Genomic DNA, 15689 nt, shown 5'->3' with positions numbered 1-15689 from the left:
GGAGTCATTTAGTTTGCATGCAACGTCACAGCGTCTTTCCCTTCAGGGGCATTGTGGGAATTGTCGTTACAGACATATTTGTATGCCGAAAAAGCTAAATAAGGCCATGGCTGAGACACGTGGATTTTAAGAATGCACTCAAGAAACACACGCACGCACACACACACACGCACGCACGCGCGCACACACACACACACACACACACACACACACACACACACACACACACATACAACATGCAAATATGCACCTATCATGTGTTTTCTTTCTCTTTCCACCTATAATTCAGGTTTATTTACTGATATTTATTTTTTTATTCACATTTTTCTTTCTTTTTCAATCACAGTCCAAATCCATAGAGCTGTACTGCTACAATAACATGTGTTGATCTAAAACAGTTATCAATCAATTGATCAACTCAGCAACAGAAAACCAATTTGCTAATATTTTGAAAATGTATTAATTATTTAAGTAATTTTTTTGGGGGGTGAAAAAAACCAGCACTCTGGGAATCTTGATCAATATATTTTTACTATGACTATTTACTATTTATTTTTACTGATGTTTCATTGACCAAACAATTAATAGAGAAAATTATCCCCTACTAGGGTTCTTGCCCTAAACATCTGACATTTCGGCTGGTGATGCAGAACCTTTACACAAACACGTGCCTTTAAGATGATTTTATTTCCATGTAATGGTGGATAAAAAAAAAATGCCTTATTTAGTCTGGGGACTGGTCTCAGGACACATTGCGAATAATCTGCTCTGGTGCTTCCCTTCTCACAGAATTGTGCTGTAGATAAGGAGCTTACACTGTGGATTATTTTGCGCTGAAACAGTGGATCAGTAGTAGTAAAAAAAAAGCTGGGAGCAGCCTCATCTATTCCCCCAGCAGGTCAAGAGGCCACAGCAGCTGCAGGCGACACCCTGCCCTCCTTGCAGACACAGAGCTTTAGACCTGCACTGACCTTGATCCTACCATCTCTTCTCCCCTGCCAATTTCTCACCCCATCTACCATTTCATAGACTGCATGTCCTGCAGCAGCAGAGCCAAACGGGGTCACCCAGAAACGTGGTCTGGAGCAGTAAAGTCTACGTAAAGGACGACAACACAATAAAGGCCATGGCTTTTAATAATGCATCCGCTGCAGTGAAGCCTCTCCATCTCCACGCGATGACAGCGAGAAAGCATCTAGCCGTATTTGTGCTCTAACAAATCGCATTTGGAATTACCTCTAGGGATGGGTAATGTAACAGAACAAATATGGTAATGAGGCAAAGCAAAACAGAGACCAAGATTTTTCATGTTGGCCGTCTTGCCGCACCCTTAATGCTGTTCCACCCCCCCCCCCCCCCAAGGCCTGAGCTGAGTTATGAAGTGTTTTCAGTCAATAATATTCAAGCTGCAGGGAGCTAAGGCAATGATTAGCTGTGGCCGGGGCAGGGGCAGGGGGGGGGGGGGGGGGGGAATAGTAAAAATCCAGGTATGTTAATAAGCACTGGGCTGTAATTATAGCGAGGCTGATCAGTCCAGGTAGAGCCTTCCTCCCCTCCCCCTATGACCATTAACATGCCCTCCTTTTGTCCCCTTTCATCATATTTCAGACTACACTGGAAGGGCCAGTTTTTTTGTTTTGTTCTTGCCATTGTTGTCAGGGCATGACTTATGAAAGGGAGGGAAGGGGAGTCGGGGGGGGGGGGGGGGTGCACTGGCAGATATACCATCAGATTAAGGGTATAGAATACTTTCTCTCTGCACATAAAGTGCCTTGGGTGAGCATATAGTCTAAATGCAGTTCTGTCAATTACAACACATGCAGTCCAGGCAAACAAATTCACAAGAATTTAACTTCCAAGTGTTTGGTAAAAGTATCCGTTTCGCTTGCATAGAAATACAAACCGATGCGTTTAAGTGCCGTCACTATCACCGTTTTGTTGTATGACCGAAGGCTCTGATGAGGCGTAAACTACAATACTTCATCTATATATTTACAGTAAAACAGTAAATTCTCAGGAAATAAAAGTAGAGTTGTGAAAAGAACTTCTGCTACATTATTTCAAATACTTACTTGTGTGTAAGTTAAACCTCTTTTTTTCGTGTGATCTTTGTAGGCTGTTGTTGATGATGTGGTGGTGAACTTGACATAGATATCATTTTGTATGTATGGGAGATCTTAATTCATTGAATTGGATCTCTTGGGGTTTGGTGTTTTTAGATTCTAAAGAAGTATTCCTGCCTTCAAGAACGCTGCTGCTGTTTATGTGTTGGAACCAGTTTTACCAGTTTACTCAGACTATTCTTTATCCCATTGTTGCATCGAGGGATGACAGGCGCTGGGTTTATTTGTCACTAGGGTAGAGACTTATTTACACATTCAACTCTCTATGACTCAGGATTATTCACCAACAGGTCAACCTTGGTCAGACCTTGCAGTCCATGAAGTATTTCCACTACACCCTAGATCCCTTTGAGAGATTCGCTACATGTGGATGTGAAATTTTAGAAGATGTCAATCCCTGCTCCACCTCCTTTAACCCCTCACAACACCCCCTCCTACATCCTTGGCAATCTCATTGCATGGAGGTTAATTCTCTGAAACAAACAAATACATTTTGTGACAAGCTAAAGAATATATTGAATGTATATATATTATTTTAAACAATATGTTTCTTTGGCCTTGGCTATTAAGTCACATTGTGTCCCACAACACAATACACCTTTTGATCTGCTGAAAGCAGATATATTTTTCAACTTTTATGTGCTTTTATCCCCAATTCAGTTGTATCAGATCTGAGGAGTGAACGCTGTAAACCTCTCTCATGTAACGCTCAAGCTGCAGAAATCAACAGTTGCACTAGATGGCACCTGTGTACAACCAGTAGCCTCCATGTGTCATTTGTGACCAACAGAAAAGAGAGAACAACCACAGGCTGAGTAAATTCTGTTCCAGAGAGAGCAGTAGAGAAGAGTAGAGGAGCATCTGGCCCAACAGGTAACAACACAATACATGAAATATGAACAAATCGGTCAGTTTTACACTTCTAGCAGCTACGTGTTTGTTTGTCTGGTGAATCCTCTCAATCGCACACCTATATCTCCAAGAAAAGGTGTGCAATTCTCACCTTTGGAGCAGTCGAGAAGTCAGTATGCAGTTGAGTGACACATTTATGAAGCTGTGGGGTCTTATCTGTGTTTGTGTGTTGTATTTTTTATGGGTGCAAAATAGATGAGAAAAATACTGTGAAGGCAATTTACCTGCAGACAGCATGAGAGCATGCCAGTCGGGAGGATGTGGTTGGTTCTCTTGGCATCGAAGCACAAACGACGGGGAGGAAGAAAGCAAACGCCAGATTTGAGCGACTTGCTGCAGAAATATGTGTTTTTGGTTGGAAAGCAAAAATATAAAACAAGCATATTGTAAAAGTAAAAGTGTTTGCGTCTCTTATTCTGTTTGAAATGACACACATCTGGAAATGGCTCATCGTGATCACTTTAATTGGATATCTACAGCAGAACGCATGTTGTATATATTTGAAATGAAGTAAGATTACTGATGAAATCGTGTTATTGAAACATGCTTCAGGATTTCTTTCCAGACTTCTTCAATACTTTTAATATTGTCAGCCTGAGTGTGTTTTACTATTTCTCTGCTTTGCATTCCTCAGGGTAACAACAACGTGATAGCGACACATCTGTATATAAACTTTGAATAAATGGTTTATAACGCACTAAAATGTAGTTGTAAGCATTTTTTGATTATAAGACAATTACATTTATTTCTAATAATGTGAAGATCACACATATCTATCAAGTTATGTCTTTATAGGGTATTGAATTTGTAAGCTTCTTGATTATTTAACCAAAATATGAACACATTTGGAAATACAGGGTCGTAGCCATCAGTGAAAAAACTTGACTTCCTTTATAGTTGGAGTTTATATGTTCCAGACTGTACGGCTAAACTACATTCACTGTCTGGTGAAAGATTCTCCAGATCATAAAGTGTGTACTTTGAACTGAAAGATAACGCACGCACCGCAGAAAAGCACTGCTTTCTAACACAACAGCGACCCGTCTGCCTGTTCAAACACAAGGAACGCTTCACATAAAACAACGCAGAGCACACAGAAGTATGCAGAGTTATTTATTAAATCAATCAAAGTAGCTGACTTCAGGATCTCAATATTTCTGTAGAGGACAGAGTGCATGTTGCTTTTTCTTCTTATCTAAATGACCACAATGGTTGTAAGATTAAAAAGAATAGTTTGAGAGATTTGGCAGCACTTTCTATGACGTCTATATCTATAACGCATCGTAATATCATGTGTTATAATCTGCTTATAGCACAGTATAATGGTTATAAGCACTCACTCGCGTCGTAGGTATGTTTTTAATGCGTTATAAACATGGGCGCCGTAGAAAGTGCGACTGAAAATGAACTTTGGTGACTGATTTGGTCCGCTCTTTTTTATAAATGTGTTTAAACTATGAAGAAATGTAAAAATCGTTGTGGCCACTGGATCTATTACGTCTCTGTGTAACTTTGTCTCCAACACATTGTGCTTTAGGATTACATCTCACGAGCTGCTCCGACATGGAAGACTCCCTGGACGACACGTCGGATCTCTTCTCCGATCCGGATTTGTGGGGAAATCAAAGCTCCTCGTTCAACATGACGGCTGCCAACAAAAGCTCTGTTTTCGAGGCCGCCGTGTCGCCGGTGATGAATAGGACCATCAACGTGCTCATGCTAATCATTGTTTTCATCACGATGGTTTCGATGGGATGCACCATGGAGTTGTCCAAGTTGAAGGTGACTTCACAGATGTCCATCTGTGTTTCTGTGATTTACAGACAGGCTTTACCATCATGTCGAGATGTCTGTACTAAAGCGTCTTTTTCCTTCTTTCCAGCGTCACATAGTGAAACCTAAAGGGGTGGCGATAGCAGTGCTGGCACAGTATGGTGTCATGCCTCTCATAGCATTTTGCCTGGTTAAGGTTGGTGTTCCTTTATAATACAAAAAAAATACAGGAAGTGTGTGAGGCCTCCTGCAGTCTAAATGAGTGTACCTTATTATACTGATTTAAACAATATTAATGCCGTTAAATCTATTTGTTCTGATCTATTTTCTCACATCAAATGGCAAATGGTTATTAAGCGTACTCACCTGGTTATGTTTTTTGATTGTTTTAATCGTTTTTAATGATCATTTTGATCATAAATTGTCTATCCAGCCTCTCAATGTAGATTTGATCTGACGCTATCGTAAAATGTTTAGGTTTGCTGGTCAAACAAAACAAAATGTCACTACGGGCACTGAGAAATTGGGATGGTATTTATCTGGACATTTTGTAGACTAAATTGAGAAAATATTGATTAACCAACAGTGAATATATTTGACGATGAAGTATTAGTCCAAGTTACTTACCATTCATCTGTTCGATATTATACGTTTTTCTAACACCCTGCACAAAACCCCTCTCTTGCATTGCTGTTTCCTTTACTTCCACATATGTTCAGCCCAGGCATCACTATTACACATTGTTTTCAGTAACAGAGTCAGGCATCCAATCACTGTATGAATTCATGATATCGCTTCACTCCGTAGGGCTTCCAGCAGACTGGAATCACGGCTGTGGTGGTCATGATCTGTGGCTGCTGTCCTGGAGGAGTCCTCTCCAACATCATGGCCCTGGCTCTGCAGGGAGACATGAACCTCAGGTGCACGCCAACAACCTGTTTGGTAGAGCATAATTGTTCTGACCAACAAATATGCTCAGAATCAATATAAACTGAGGTGACGTCGGTGGCTCCTGAACCTTTTGTGGGCTCAGTAGTATCAAGTATACTTGAAATGATATCATATCACTGGATTATAAGCATTGATGCATTGATGTGTAAGCATGTGGCAGCTGGTAGAGGTGGGGTTAAACACCAACCACAACCTGTGTCCATGTGCTCGTGCCTGGTTTCATGGAGCTGCAGCAGTTCATGCTGGGTCAATCAGAGCAAACCCTGTGATTTAATACCGAGTGGCACGCTGAATGAGTTGAATGACCTGCAAGACATCACCGGCCTGATCATAAAACTGTGATATTATCACAATAAGGTGATGCCAAAACCCTTTACTGTCAACCGCTGGGCCGTTCACCCCATCAGACACCTTATTCATTGAGGACGACGCGTGTTGTTCAGGAAATGCCTGCTCTGATATCGGATGTGTGAGGGTCTTACCTGGCATACAGCTGTTCTGAAAGGACGGCTTGAGGCATTAATGAAGGCACCAACGATCAAACAGATTCCTGCAGACAGTGATAAATGTCTGCAAAAAAAAGCCTCACATGCACACCCTGGAGGCTTTAATGTGCACAACACCTCACATATCTGGCAACACACTGTCAAGTTTGCTGCAAAACGATGAGAACGAATTTAAAGTACTACGTCTCATTGCTTAGCGTGCAAACACTGGCAGGCGTTCTGTACATGACCACAGACAACGTAATCTAGTAGTTTGTAAGACAAAGCTTCAAAATGTGTGGAGAAAAACATTAAAATCTCTTACGCCTGAGTTAACCTCAGACCTTATGTCTAATCTAAACAAAAACACATTGACTTGGAGACGAGGGAACTGCAAAGACGCTGATTCATCTCCAGGTTGTAGGACTCATTCCTGCAGCACTTTACTGAACTCTACTGTACTCAATGTTAAATGGAATTACAGATGTTTTTGGGGACTTTCTTTTCCATGTTAGCAATCCGAGGTTCAAAGTTTATCCTTGACCCTGGAGTAGCTGTTCATATCAAAGGCTCTGGAGCATTTTAACCCAAACAAAAAGGTCATGGGTCACCAAACTAATAAGGACACACTGTGTGTTTCCCCTCAGCATTTTGATGACGTCCTGCTCCACGTTGCTGGCTTTTGGCATGATGCCTCTACTGCTCTCCCTCTACTGTCGGGGCTTCGACCTGCAGAACGTCGTACCCTACGTCGACATCACCATATCGCTGGTCATGATCCTCATACCCTGCGGCATCGGCATCCTCATCAACCACTACAGGCCGCAGTACACCAAGACCATCACAAGGGTTAGTCAGTGCATACACATAGAACTTCTGCACCGTGCGTGGCACTCAGTCACGAGCACTAAAGACATATATCTCAAAAACAGATCATAAATGTATCATTTCATTCTCATATTTTACACATTTTGTTAAATAAGCCACAGATCTCGAGTCCACGGTACTAAAGGAACATGTCAACACAGTGTTTCCAAAAGCTGTGGATGTCTGTGGAGCGGTGTGTCACACGTGGATTTCAATATAAACCAAATTAAAGGCAAATAAATCGAATGTGTCACCTGTTCTGCTGTTCTCAGGTGGGCTTCACTTTCATGGTAATTGCTGTGTTGGGGGTCTTCGTCCTTACCATCTTTGCAGTCGGAGGCTCAGTCCTGACGGTGCTGTCTCCTCCCCTCATGGCCAGCGGCGCTCTCATGCCCTTCATCGGCTACTCCTTCGGATACGTCATCTCCTGGATCTTCAGACTCAACCAATCGTGAGTCATTTGGTTGAAATATATATCGAGACGGGTGGTGTTAACCATGTCAGAGAATAAAGAGCCTTCCTTAATGTGTCCATGACTTATGAATCAGGGAGAGGAGGACCGTTTCGATGGAAACAGGCTGTCAGAACATCCAGGTGTGCTCCACCATTCTGAAACTGGCCTTTCCCGCGGAGGTGATCGGCCCTCTGTTCCTGTTCCCCATGGTCTACGGGGTCTTCCAGGTGGTGGAGGCGGGGCTGCTCATCCTGGTGTTCAGGTGTCACCAAAGATTCACACTCAAAGAGAAAGGTGAGACTGACCTCGGGCTTTTAACGGGTTCATTTAAAGGGGTACTGTGAGCACCACACAACGTGGTTTCGGTTCATTCCAAGTTATTTCTATATTCTGGTTGCAGCATCCCCAATGTGAGGATTTGCTGAATTCCTCTGTTTTTAAACAGTGTAATTAAAATATATTTGGGTTTTGAACAGTTGGTCTGATAAATCGAGCAGTTGTCACCTTGAGTTCTGAGAAACTTTCTTTTCAGACACCTTGGCACCACTGATTTTCTACACTAAATAATTAATTGGTTGGTTAAAAAAACGTGAGTGAGTAACACAGACTGATGCAGGATGAAGTCATACCACTGTATCCATGGACAAAATACAGTCACATCACTTGATGTAGAAACATTTGGAAAAGAGGAATATAGTTATTTAGAATAACAAATGAGGTTAGGAATAAAACTGTTAATCCTCAAACCAGTGAATTAAAGCTAATAAATACACAAATAAAATGTCTGATTATTACTAATAAGACGTTATAAGAGATGTACTGTCCTTAAACCACTGTATTAAGAGGAATACATAGAAAAAATAAATAGGGGAAACAATTCTTATCTAAGAAGAGGAGTCTACAGTACAGTCATGTTTAATTATCGCTAAGCACAGAGTGCAGTTGAGGCAGACGGGTATACAAACAGACATGTTGACTTATTCAAGGTGCTAGATGAAAAAGTTATTTCAGGCTATCATACAGTATGTGACCTCGATCAACATGATGCCAGAACAAACTGCGGGGCTTTCTCTACTGAAGGATCTGGGCATTGTGCAGACATCCCACGTTTTTGTTGCAGGAACCTGAGAGTTCATTGTATTCATTGTTTTGGTCGTGTCATTTACTTTTATTTATGTTATTTAACATATTCCAATTCCAATGTCTGAATATTCGTACTAATTAGAAGTCCATTGCTTTTTTACAAAATACTAGTTTTTTTCCAATTACTTCTGGAATAATATATCATCTAACATAATATATCATCTTACTGTGACCGTGCTAACATTGTCTGTACAACATTTGGTGCCAATCCATTAAGTAGATTAAAACATTAACTATCCTCAACTATCCAAAATATTACCTTCAGGAAAAACTCCCAAGTTTATGTAGTGCAGTAAGAGGAATCATCTCAGAAACATCTAACACAATTTACTTCAGAGTCTAGTATTTCACCAATCATTTTTATATATTTAAAATGCGGAATCAATGCACCTGAGTCTGTTGTATTAGCATAAAGCTAATAAAAATAGTTTGCATTTATAATCTGCTTGTCTGCCTGACCTACAGAGAAATACCAGCCAGCCATCACTGAGGACCAGCACAAAGAGGCCTCTGCGGAGACTGTATGATGGATGCATCTTAATACGTGTCAACACTTTCTGACCAAAGTGTCTCCTGCAACTCTAGAAACAAATGTACACTGTGTGCACAACTATTAGGCAAGTTGTATTTTTGAGGATTCATTTTATTATTGAACAACTGCAGAGCTCTCGGTCAATCCAAACTGTTAATAAAACTCAAACCTGAATATTTAAGAAAGCGCAAATAGACATTTGCCACATTTAAAAAAAAAAAATCAGTGACCAATATAGCCCTCCTTTTCAATAACAGTAATAAGCCTTCCATTGTCATTTAGTTGCATAATCATTGTGCACACAGATATTCTCCTAATAAGGCCAAAACCTCACTTTTACTTTCTTAAATATTCAGGTTTGAGGTTTATTAACATGTTGGATTGACCGAGAGCTCTGCAGTTCAATAATAAAATGAATCCCCAAAAATACAACTTGCCTAATAATTGTGCACGCAGTGTAAAACTGCAGGACAGACATTTTTTGCCAAGTCCTTTTTGATTGCGAGTGGCTCAAACATGAATGTGTCTTTGTACAACAACTATTTTTCAATAAAAATCACAGATGAACAAAAAAAGTAATGATTTAGTTAAAATTGTTTTATTGTTTCAGTCCACCATAGAAACGTCCATCATATTTTTCACTGAAAATAAAATCCTTACGTACAAAAATGTTGCTTTTTTTTTCCAAACTCTTGTCTACAAGTTCTTTTAAACCACAGTAACATCAGACACAGTACCTACACGCATTCTTGGAATTACATTATACACATACTGTATGTAAAACAAAAGTCAGCTGTACACAAAACCCCAATCCCAAAAATAAAAATGTAATTACAATGCTAGAATAAACTGCATCCTTTAAACATTTTTAAGTGTTGAAATTAAAGTGTTGACCTTATCCTCAAAGTAGTTTTACATCTCCCATCAAAATAAAAGTGGACAGTCAACGGCAAGAAGATGTAAGATCCATCACATTAACAGTTTATTTACTGTACAGCTGTTGAACTCTGTGCACATCTGTACAGTGTTTCTTGATACTGCCAATGCCAATAATACAACTCTAAATTTTGATCAAACGAAAATCACATGCAGGCATCCTCAGGTATAGATATCACACACACACACACGCGCACACACACACACACCAGCTGTCCAAGATACAGTAGGTCAGAATACAGAAAAATGAGGCGAAAAACAAAAATGTGGAAATTGATTAAAAGTTCTCCAACCGACGAGCAAAAACAAGCAAACGAATCGCAAAAAAAAAAGTAAAGAAAGTGGTCACACGACTTATCAAAAGCATCGCAGTACTGCCAAAAAAAAAAAATACAAATTCCCTCTTCAAAGTTTTTAGTGTAGAGTGTGTGTAGACTGCTAAATTTACAGACCCAATCACAGTGAAACTTGACGCTGGTTCACTCGGGACATGTGAGGAGAAACGACGGTGCAGCAGAAGAGGACCTGCAGCCTCGACGGGTGTAAATGTATATATGGAGGATGACGGGGGACACATCACTGTGAAACAAATGTCACCCGCTTACAGTATTTAATTTTTAACGCCCTATAATTGCAATTGAATATATGAATGAATATAATTGTTCCTGTCTGACAATGTGTCGGTGTTTTAAATGTGAAAAGCTTCAGGATTATTATGATAATCCAGACAGGAGAGAAGAAATAAACTTGAGAAAAGCTCTTGTCTCTGTGTTCAGGAGAGGTCATGGGAGCTCCAGATCCTGCTGAATCAAGTCGTTTCTACTGCTGATTCCCATTAAACGTAAAACGCAGTGTTTAGCGCTGGCTGTCGGTAGAAGGGGAGCGAGAGCGGGAACGAGAGCGGGAGCGGGACACGGAGGCTCTCTGGGGTGGCGGAGAGGCGGGCGGGGTGGCGGACTTGCTCGTCTTGGACGACCGTTTGGCGGCCTCCTTCGATTTGGAGGACGGGGAGGAGGCGCCGCCGACGGGGGACACGCTGGGGGAGCGGGAGCGGGACCGGGAGCGGGAGCGATTGTGGGCCTTGTGGGCGGGGCTACGGGAACGCCTGGGGGAGCGAGATGGAGAGCGACCACGAGAGCGGGACCGCGAGCGAGAGGAGCTCTCAGACCGGGAACGACTTCTCGACCTGGGAAATAACGAGAAGAAGAACATTAGGAAAATTACACATTTACAAAACACACAGCACTACTGGATCTCTCTCGCCACGGTGTTTGTACAATTAATTTATATAGCATCAATGTGTATTATTGAATTAAATCTATTTATTGTAATAAACCATGTTCTTCACATATTAGCAGGTTCTCATTGTGAGTAAAAAGGACAAATGAGTGGAGAGTGGAGGCCATCGCCTGTGTGTCATGGTGGAAAGAGAAAACAGCTCACCTCTTCCTGGTTGCCTCAATGAGCTTGATTTTCCTGCCATTGATTTCCTTTCCAGACAGTTTGTCCATGGCGTTTTTCAGATCGCTGCCAGAAGCAAACTCAACAACTCTGTGGAAACAACATGAGACCGTATTAAGTACAATCGTAGAGAAGCTTAATATGGTACACGAGACTCATGCTGTGATATTCATGAGGGACTCAACGTCAAGAGAGACGGTCTTACCCTTCGTTGAGTTTTGGCCGGTGTGCGTCTGCAAATGTCACCTCTCCAGCTTGTCTCATGAAATCTTTCAGATCCTACACATGTAAACATCAGTCAACTCACGGAGAGGCTCGGGACACAAGCACAGTCAGAGACACATAACAGGACTGATTTACCCAAAAAGAGAGATGGTTAGATTTTCTGAGAGGACTACACAGGCTACTGCAGATAAGGAGGATGAGTCCAAGAACCTCGGTGGCCGATTAATCATTGAATATTGTGTGTTTTATAAAAGAACTACAACAGATTGGTAAAGATGTAATGTTTGCCAATTTAGATATCAACCAATTTTCACAAGCGCTATTATCAGTGTACAGGTTAAAGTATTTGCAAATGCTTTGAGATTCTTGGACTCATCACAACTACAGAGACATGAACACCATCTGCATGAACTGAACTGCAGTGGCGCCACTTGGGCAGCCTTTGGCACCAAGAGCCCCATTTTCCCTGGCAAGGAGGGCACAGGGCTCCATGCCGGGACCGCCCCGTCTCGGGCACCCTGCCTCGGTAAAGAGAGTGAACAGGGTGGAAGAGAGGAAACTACTACCTGAGAGCGAAACCCCTTGGGGTGGGCCGCACGGCTCTCCGAGCCCACCATAACCAGATTATATCCACGGGCACCTGGGAGGAATTCTCACTCTCTCTCTCTCGTGATGTGCGGGGGAAGGGAGGGGGGAGATATCGATCGACCGAAGCCCCTCAAATTAACGAACCATCGGTCAATACGGCACCACCATCGACTCTCGCTCTTTCCTCTCCTTTCTCTCTGCCAACTCTCTGTTTCCTCTCTCTCGCTCTCAGCCACACACCAGTCGTCCCCCTGCCTTCAACAGGGGGCGTTGCGAGCGAGCGAAGGGGCCGACCAGCACTTCTAGTGTGGAGCGATCGCTCACATGACCAGCAGGCGTCAACTAGGAGTAGGACAGACTGGCTGACACCAGAGGCTCAACCCAGACAGAAGGACCCAGAAGGGGCTAACGCCACCATAAGCGACCTCTTCCATATGACACAACAGTCAGGCTGGCAAATAAAGGGGTGAAGAATTGGTTAAAATTTTGAAAAAAAAATTGGAACAAATGAAGTGTGTTCTTGTTGTTATTGCTATTTGAATCATTACATAGCTGCATGAGACGCAGATTTAATAGGACATTTCTAAACAATTTAGGCCTCATCACAATAAAATAGATTAAACATTAGCAAGTTAAGCAAATGATCAATTGGATTCCAGAGATTCTATGGTTTTTAGCAGTATTGGAATCTACAATTGCATGTGTGTATTGTTGGAGGCAGACTGCTGGAGGTAATAACATGTGTGGTGTTGCTGATTGTAGAGACTTGTGTATGATAATGTTGCATTACTAACCTGCCAGCTGACTCGAGAGGACAAGTTCTCTACGATCAGGCGGTTCTCAGTGCGCATCGGCGGAGGGTTTCGGCTGAAAATGTGAAAGACACTCAAATCAGTTGATAGACGACATGGTGGGGCTGAGATACAGACTGAGGAACAGAGCGCAACGGCTTTCATTAGCTACTTGACAATTATTTAAAAAAATTTAAAAAAACTTTGTTTAGTTAGCTGTACTTGCACACATGTTCCTTCCTCATTTGAATGACATCGAGTGAAACGTATCTGCCTGCCATCATAACGCAGGTGACCTGTTGTTACCATAACTATGGGTGGTGTGACTACTTTACCTCCGACTGTTCTGGGAGCCGCGGCCATAGCGATCAGAGAAGCGGCCTCCTGCACTGCCGCCGCCGCCACCACCACCACCACCACCGCCTCCTCCACCTCCTCTACCACGGCCGCCACGCAGACGTACGCGGGCGTGCTCAATGGTCACCCTGAAATAACAGGAAAAACTTTGACCAAATACCGTAGAAAACAGGTAACAGCGAGAGGAGAAACAATTCATATCAAATTCAGTTTTTCCACATTTTTATTTGCATTCATCACAAATTCCTACCTTTCATTGCACAGCTCTTTGCCATCAAGCTCATAAACAGCATCTTCAGCATCTCTGGGGTCATCAAACTCCTACAATAAACAGAATATAACATTTACAACAAGTTGTGCTTTTTCAATCAGAGATATATATATATATATATGGGCTCCATTTGTAAGGGACTACCAAAGCAATATATAAATGCAAGTGGGGTAACATTTGCTGTCTAAATTCCTGTTTTCATTTCGTCATTACAGTTTATTAAATTTATTTATTAGCTTGAGGGTGTAAAGTAAATTAGATCTAGTCCACAATTAAGGACACAGTGAATGCTTTATAATTATCACGTGACAGAGAGATTTTGTCTCTCGCTCATGTAACGTTAATGTGTGGGTGTGTCATCCAGATGAATGTGGAGAAAAATAAAGGCTAAAGGCGGTAAATTACTCAATGTGGCTAAACGCACAAATGATTGGAGATGGGCTGGGATCAAAATAAATAAATATAATTTTGCTACGTTTTTTTAATGTATAGCTGGCGGACATTGAAGCGGTCCTGACTAATTTCCATGAAGTTTCGGTGACTCACCACAAACCCGAAGCCTCTCTTGAGGTCGATGTCTCGGATGCGGCCATATCCTTTAAAGAATCTCTCCACATCCTTCTCTCTGGCCGAAGGACTCAAACGGCCGATGAAAATACGACATCCGCTCATTGTTGATGACGTTGGTGACGCAATCTGCAAACAGACAAGTTACCGTAAATACATTGTCCTCAACGGGTGTAACGTTATCTAACACGGAGAAGGATAAATTACGTAGTTAAACATGGAGCCGTTTAACAGCCGTTTAACGGCTACGTTTCTGTTAGCAAGCTAACTGTGGGGCCTCGCGACCAGACGTTAACGCACCCAAGTGACGCGCTGCTTTTAGCTAACGGCACGCACACACACGACAGATAACGTTAATTTTAACAAAACGATAACTGCATGGCGATGTTACGCTGCATTTTAAAATGTGCACTCATACGTTTGAAGTAGTCCTGTTGGTGTTTTCCTCGCAGGCTGTCGACAGTGACCGCAAAAATCAAACAAAATGGAGCCTCTGCTGTTCAGGGAGGGGGCACGTAAACGCAGGTCCTCCTCCTTCCTTCTTCTTCTTTTGCTTCTTCTTCTTCTTCGTCTTCTTTTTCTTCTGCTTCTTCTCTGAAAGATTACCGCCACCTTCTGGAGTGAGTTAACGTTAGCTCCTACAGTGCAGGGTACCCTTTTGTTTGTTATTGTTGTTTCGTGTGACAAATTGTGATTTTTTTTTCAATATGATTAAGTGAAATGGTGAATTCTGAAAAATAAATACAAATAAATTAACTCCCCCCCGCAGCATATCTTCAATATTCTTTTTCAAATAGCTTCAAATAACAAAGAAGCAAATGTTTTCTCATCCAGAGAAATATCAAAGGGACATTATTGTTCAACATAAAATGAGTTCTTCCCTTTTATGTCTGACATTTGAAATGCAAACAACAACAACAACAACAATGATCATAAAGTAATTAACAGCTATTGCAATATGTATGTAACTCTGTCAACGTTTTTACCTTGTGTTAAACTCAAAGACATAGTTCACATAGAAAAGAACAATACAAGTAGTCAAGTCAACTGCAAAGGACCACTTACTCCTCGCTCGCCACATTTATCACATTCTCCATAACATAAAAAGACTCCATATGTTTACCTTTAATAGAGTAAGTCATCTTTTAACAGAGAACTTTGGACAATTATTGAATTAAATTGATGAAATGTGTTTCTTCTTCCAAGCGAGTGACAAAACAGTAAACAAAGGTTGGGCAGCAATATCTTTCTTG

The 15689-nt window shown here is 41.7% G+C and overlaps 2 protein-coding genes across 2 annotated transcripts; one reads left to right on the top strand and one right to left on the bottom strand.

The window, feature by feature from the left end:
* Nucleotides 1-2951: 2951 nt before the first annotated feature.
* Nucleotides 2952-9694, top strand: slc10a1 (solute carrier family 10 member 1). Its single transcript, XM_079180085.1, has 8 exons — nucleotides 2952-2996; nucleotides 4573-4817; nucleotides 4918-5004; nucleotides 5616-5728; nucleotides 6892-7093; nucleotides 7384-7562; nucleotides 7660-7859; nucleotides 9174-9694. The coding sequence occupies exons 2-8, from the start codon at nucleotides 4599-4601 to the stop codon at nucleotides 9233-9235; spliced, it is 1062 nt and encodes a 353-aa protein (XP_079036211.1). The 5' UTR covers nucleotides 2952-2996; nucleotides 4573-4598; the 3' UTR covers nucleotides 9236-9694.
* A 122-nt stretch (nucleotides 9695-9816) lies between these two features.
* Nucleotides 9817-14977, bottom strand: srsf5b (serine and arginine rich splicing factor 5b). Its single transcript, XM_079180092.1, has 8 exons — nucleotides 14855-14977; nucleotides 14416-14565; nucleotides 13849-13919; nucleotides 13577-13726; nucleotides 13245-13317; nucleotides 11843-11916; nucleotides 11620-11727; nucleotides 9817-11362 (listed from the first exon to the last, which is right to left on the bottom strand). The coding sequence occupies exons 2-8, from the start codon at nucleotides 14539-14541 to the stop codon at nucleotides 11032-11034; spliced, it is 933 nt and encodes a 310-aa protein (XP_079036218.1). The 5' UTR covers nucleotides 14542-14565; nucleotides 14855-14977; the 3' UTR covers nucleotides 9817-11031.
* Between the last annotated feature and the right edge of the window lie 712 nt (nucleotides 14978-15689).

This window comes from Pholis gunnellus (assembly GCF_910591455.1).
Source record: "Pholis gunnellus genome assembly, chromosome: 19".
Taxonomy (NCBI): Eukaryota; Metazoa; Chordata; class Actinopteri; order Perciformes; family Pholidae; genus Pholis; species Pholis gunnellus.
Note: the sequence above shows the minus strand (reverse complement) of the source record. Positions and strands in the feature narration are given on the sequence as shown.

Coding starts and splice junctions, on each gene's coding strand:
- slc10a1 (XM_079180085.1), top strand. CDS start 4,599: ATGGAAGACTCCCTGGACGACACGTCGGATCTCTTCTCCGATCCGGAT. Junction 4,818..4,917: donor TGGAGTTGTCCAAGTTGAAG/GTGACTTCACAG, acceptor CCTTCTTTCCAG/CGTCACATAGTGAAACCTAA. Junction 7,094..7,383: donor ACACCAAGACCATCACAAGG/GTTAGTCAGTGC, acceptor TGCTGTTCTCAG/GTGGGCTTCACTTTCATGGT.
- srsf5b (XM_079180092.1), bottom strand. CDS start 14,541: ATGAGCGGATGTCGTATTTTCATCGGCCGTTTGAGTCCTTCGGCCAGA. Junction 13,318..13,576: donor GGCTCCCAGAACAGTCGGAG/GTAAAGTAGTCA, acceptor TCACATTTTCAG/CCGAAACCCTCCGCCGATGC. Junction 11,728..11,842: donor CGGCCAAAACTCAACGAAGG/GTAAGACCGTCT, acceptor TTGTTTCCACAG/AGTTGTTGAGTTTGCTTCTG.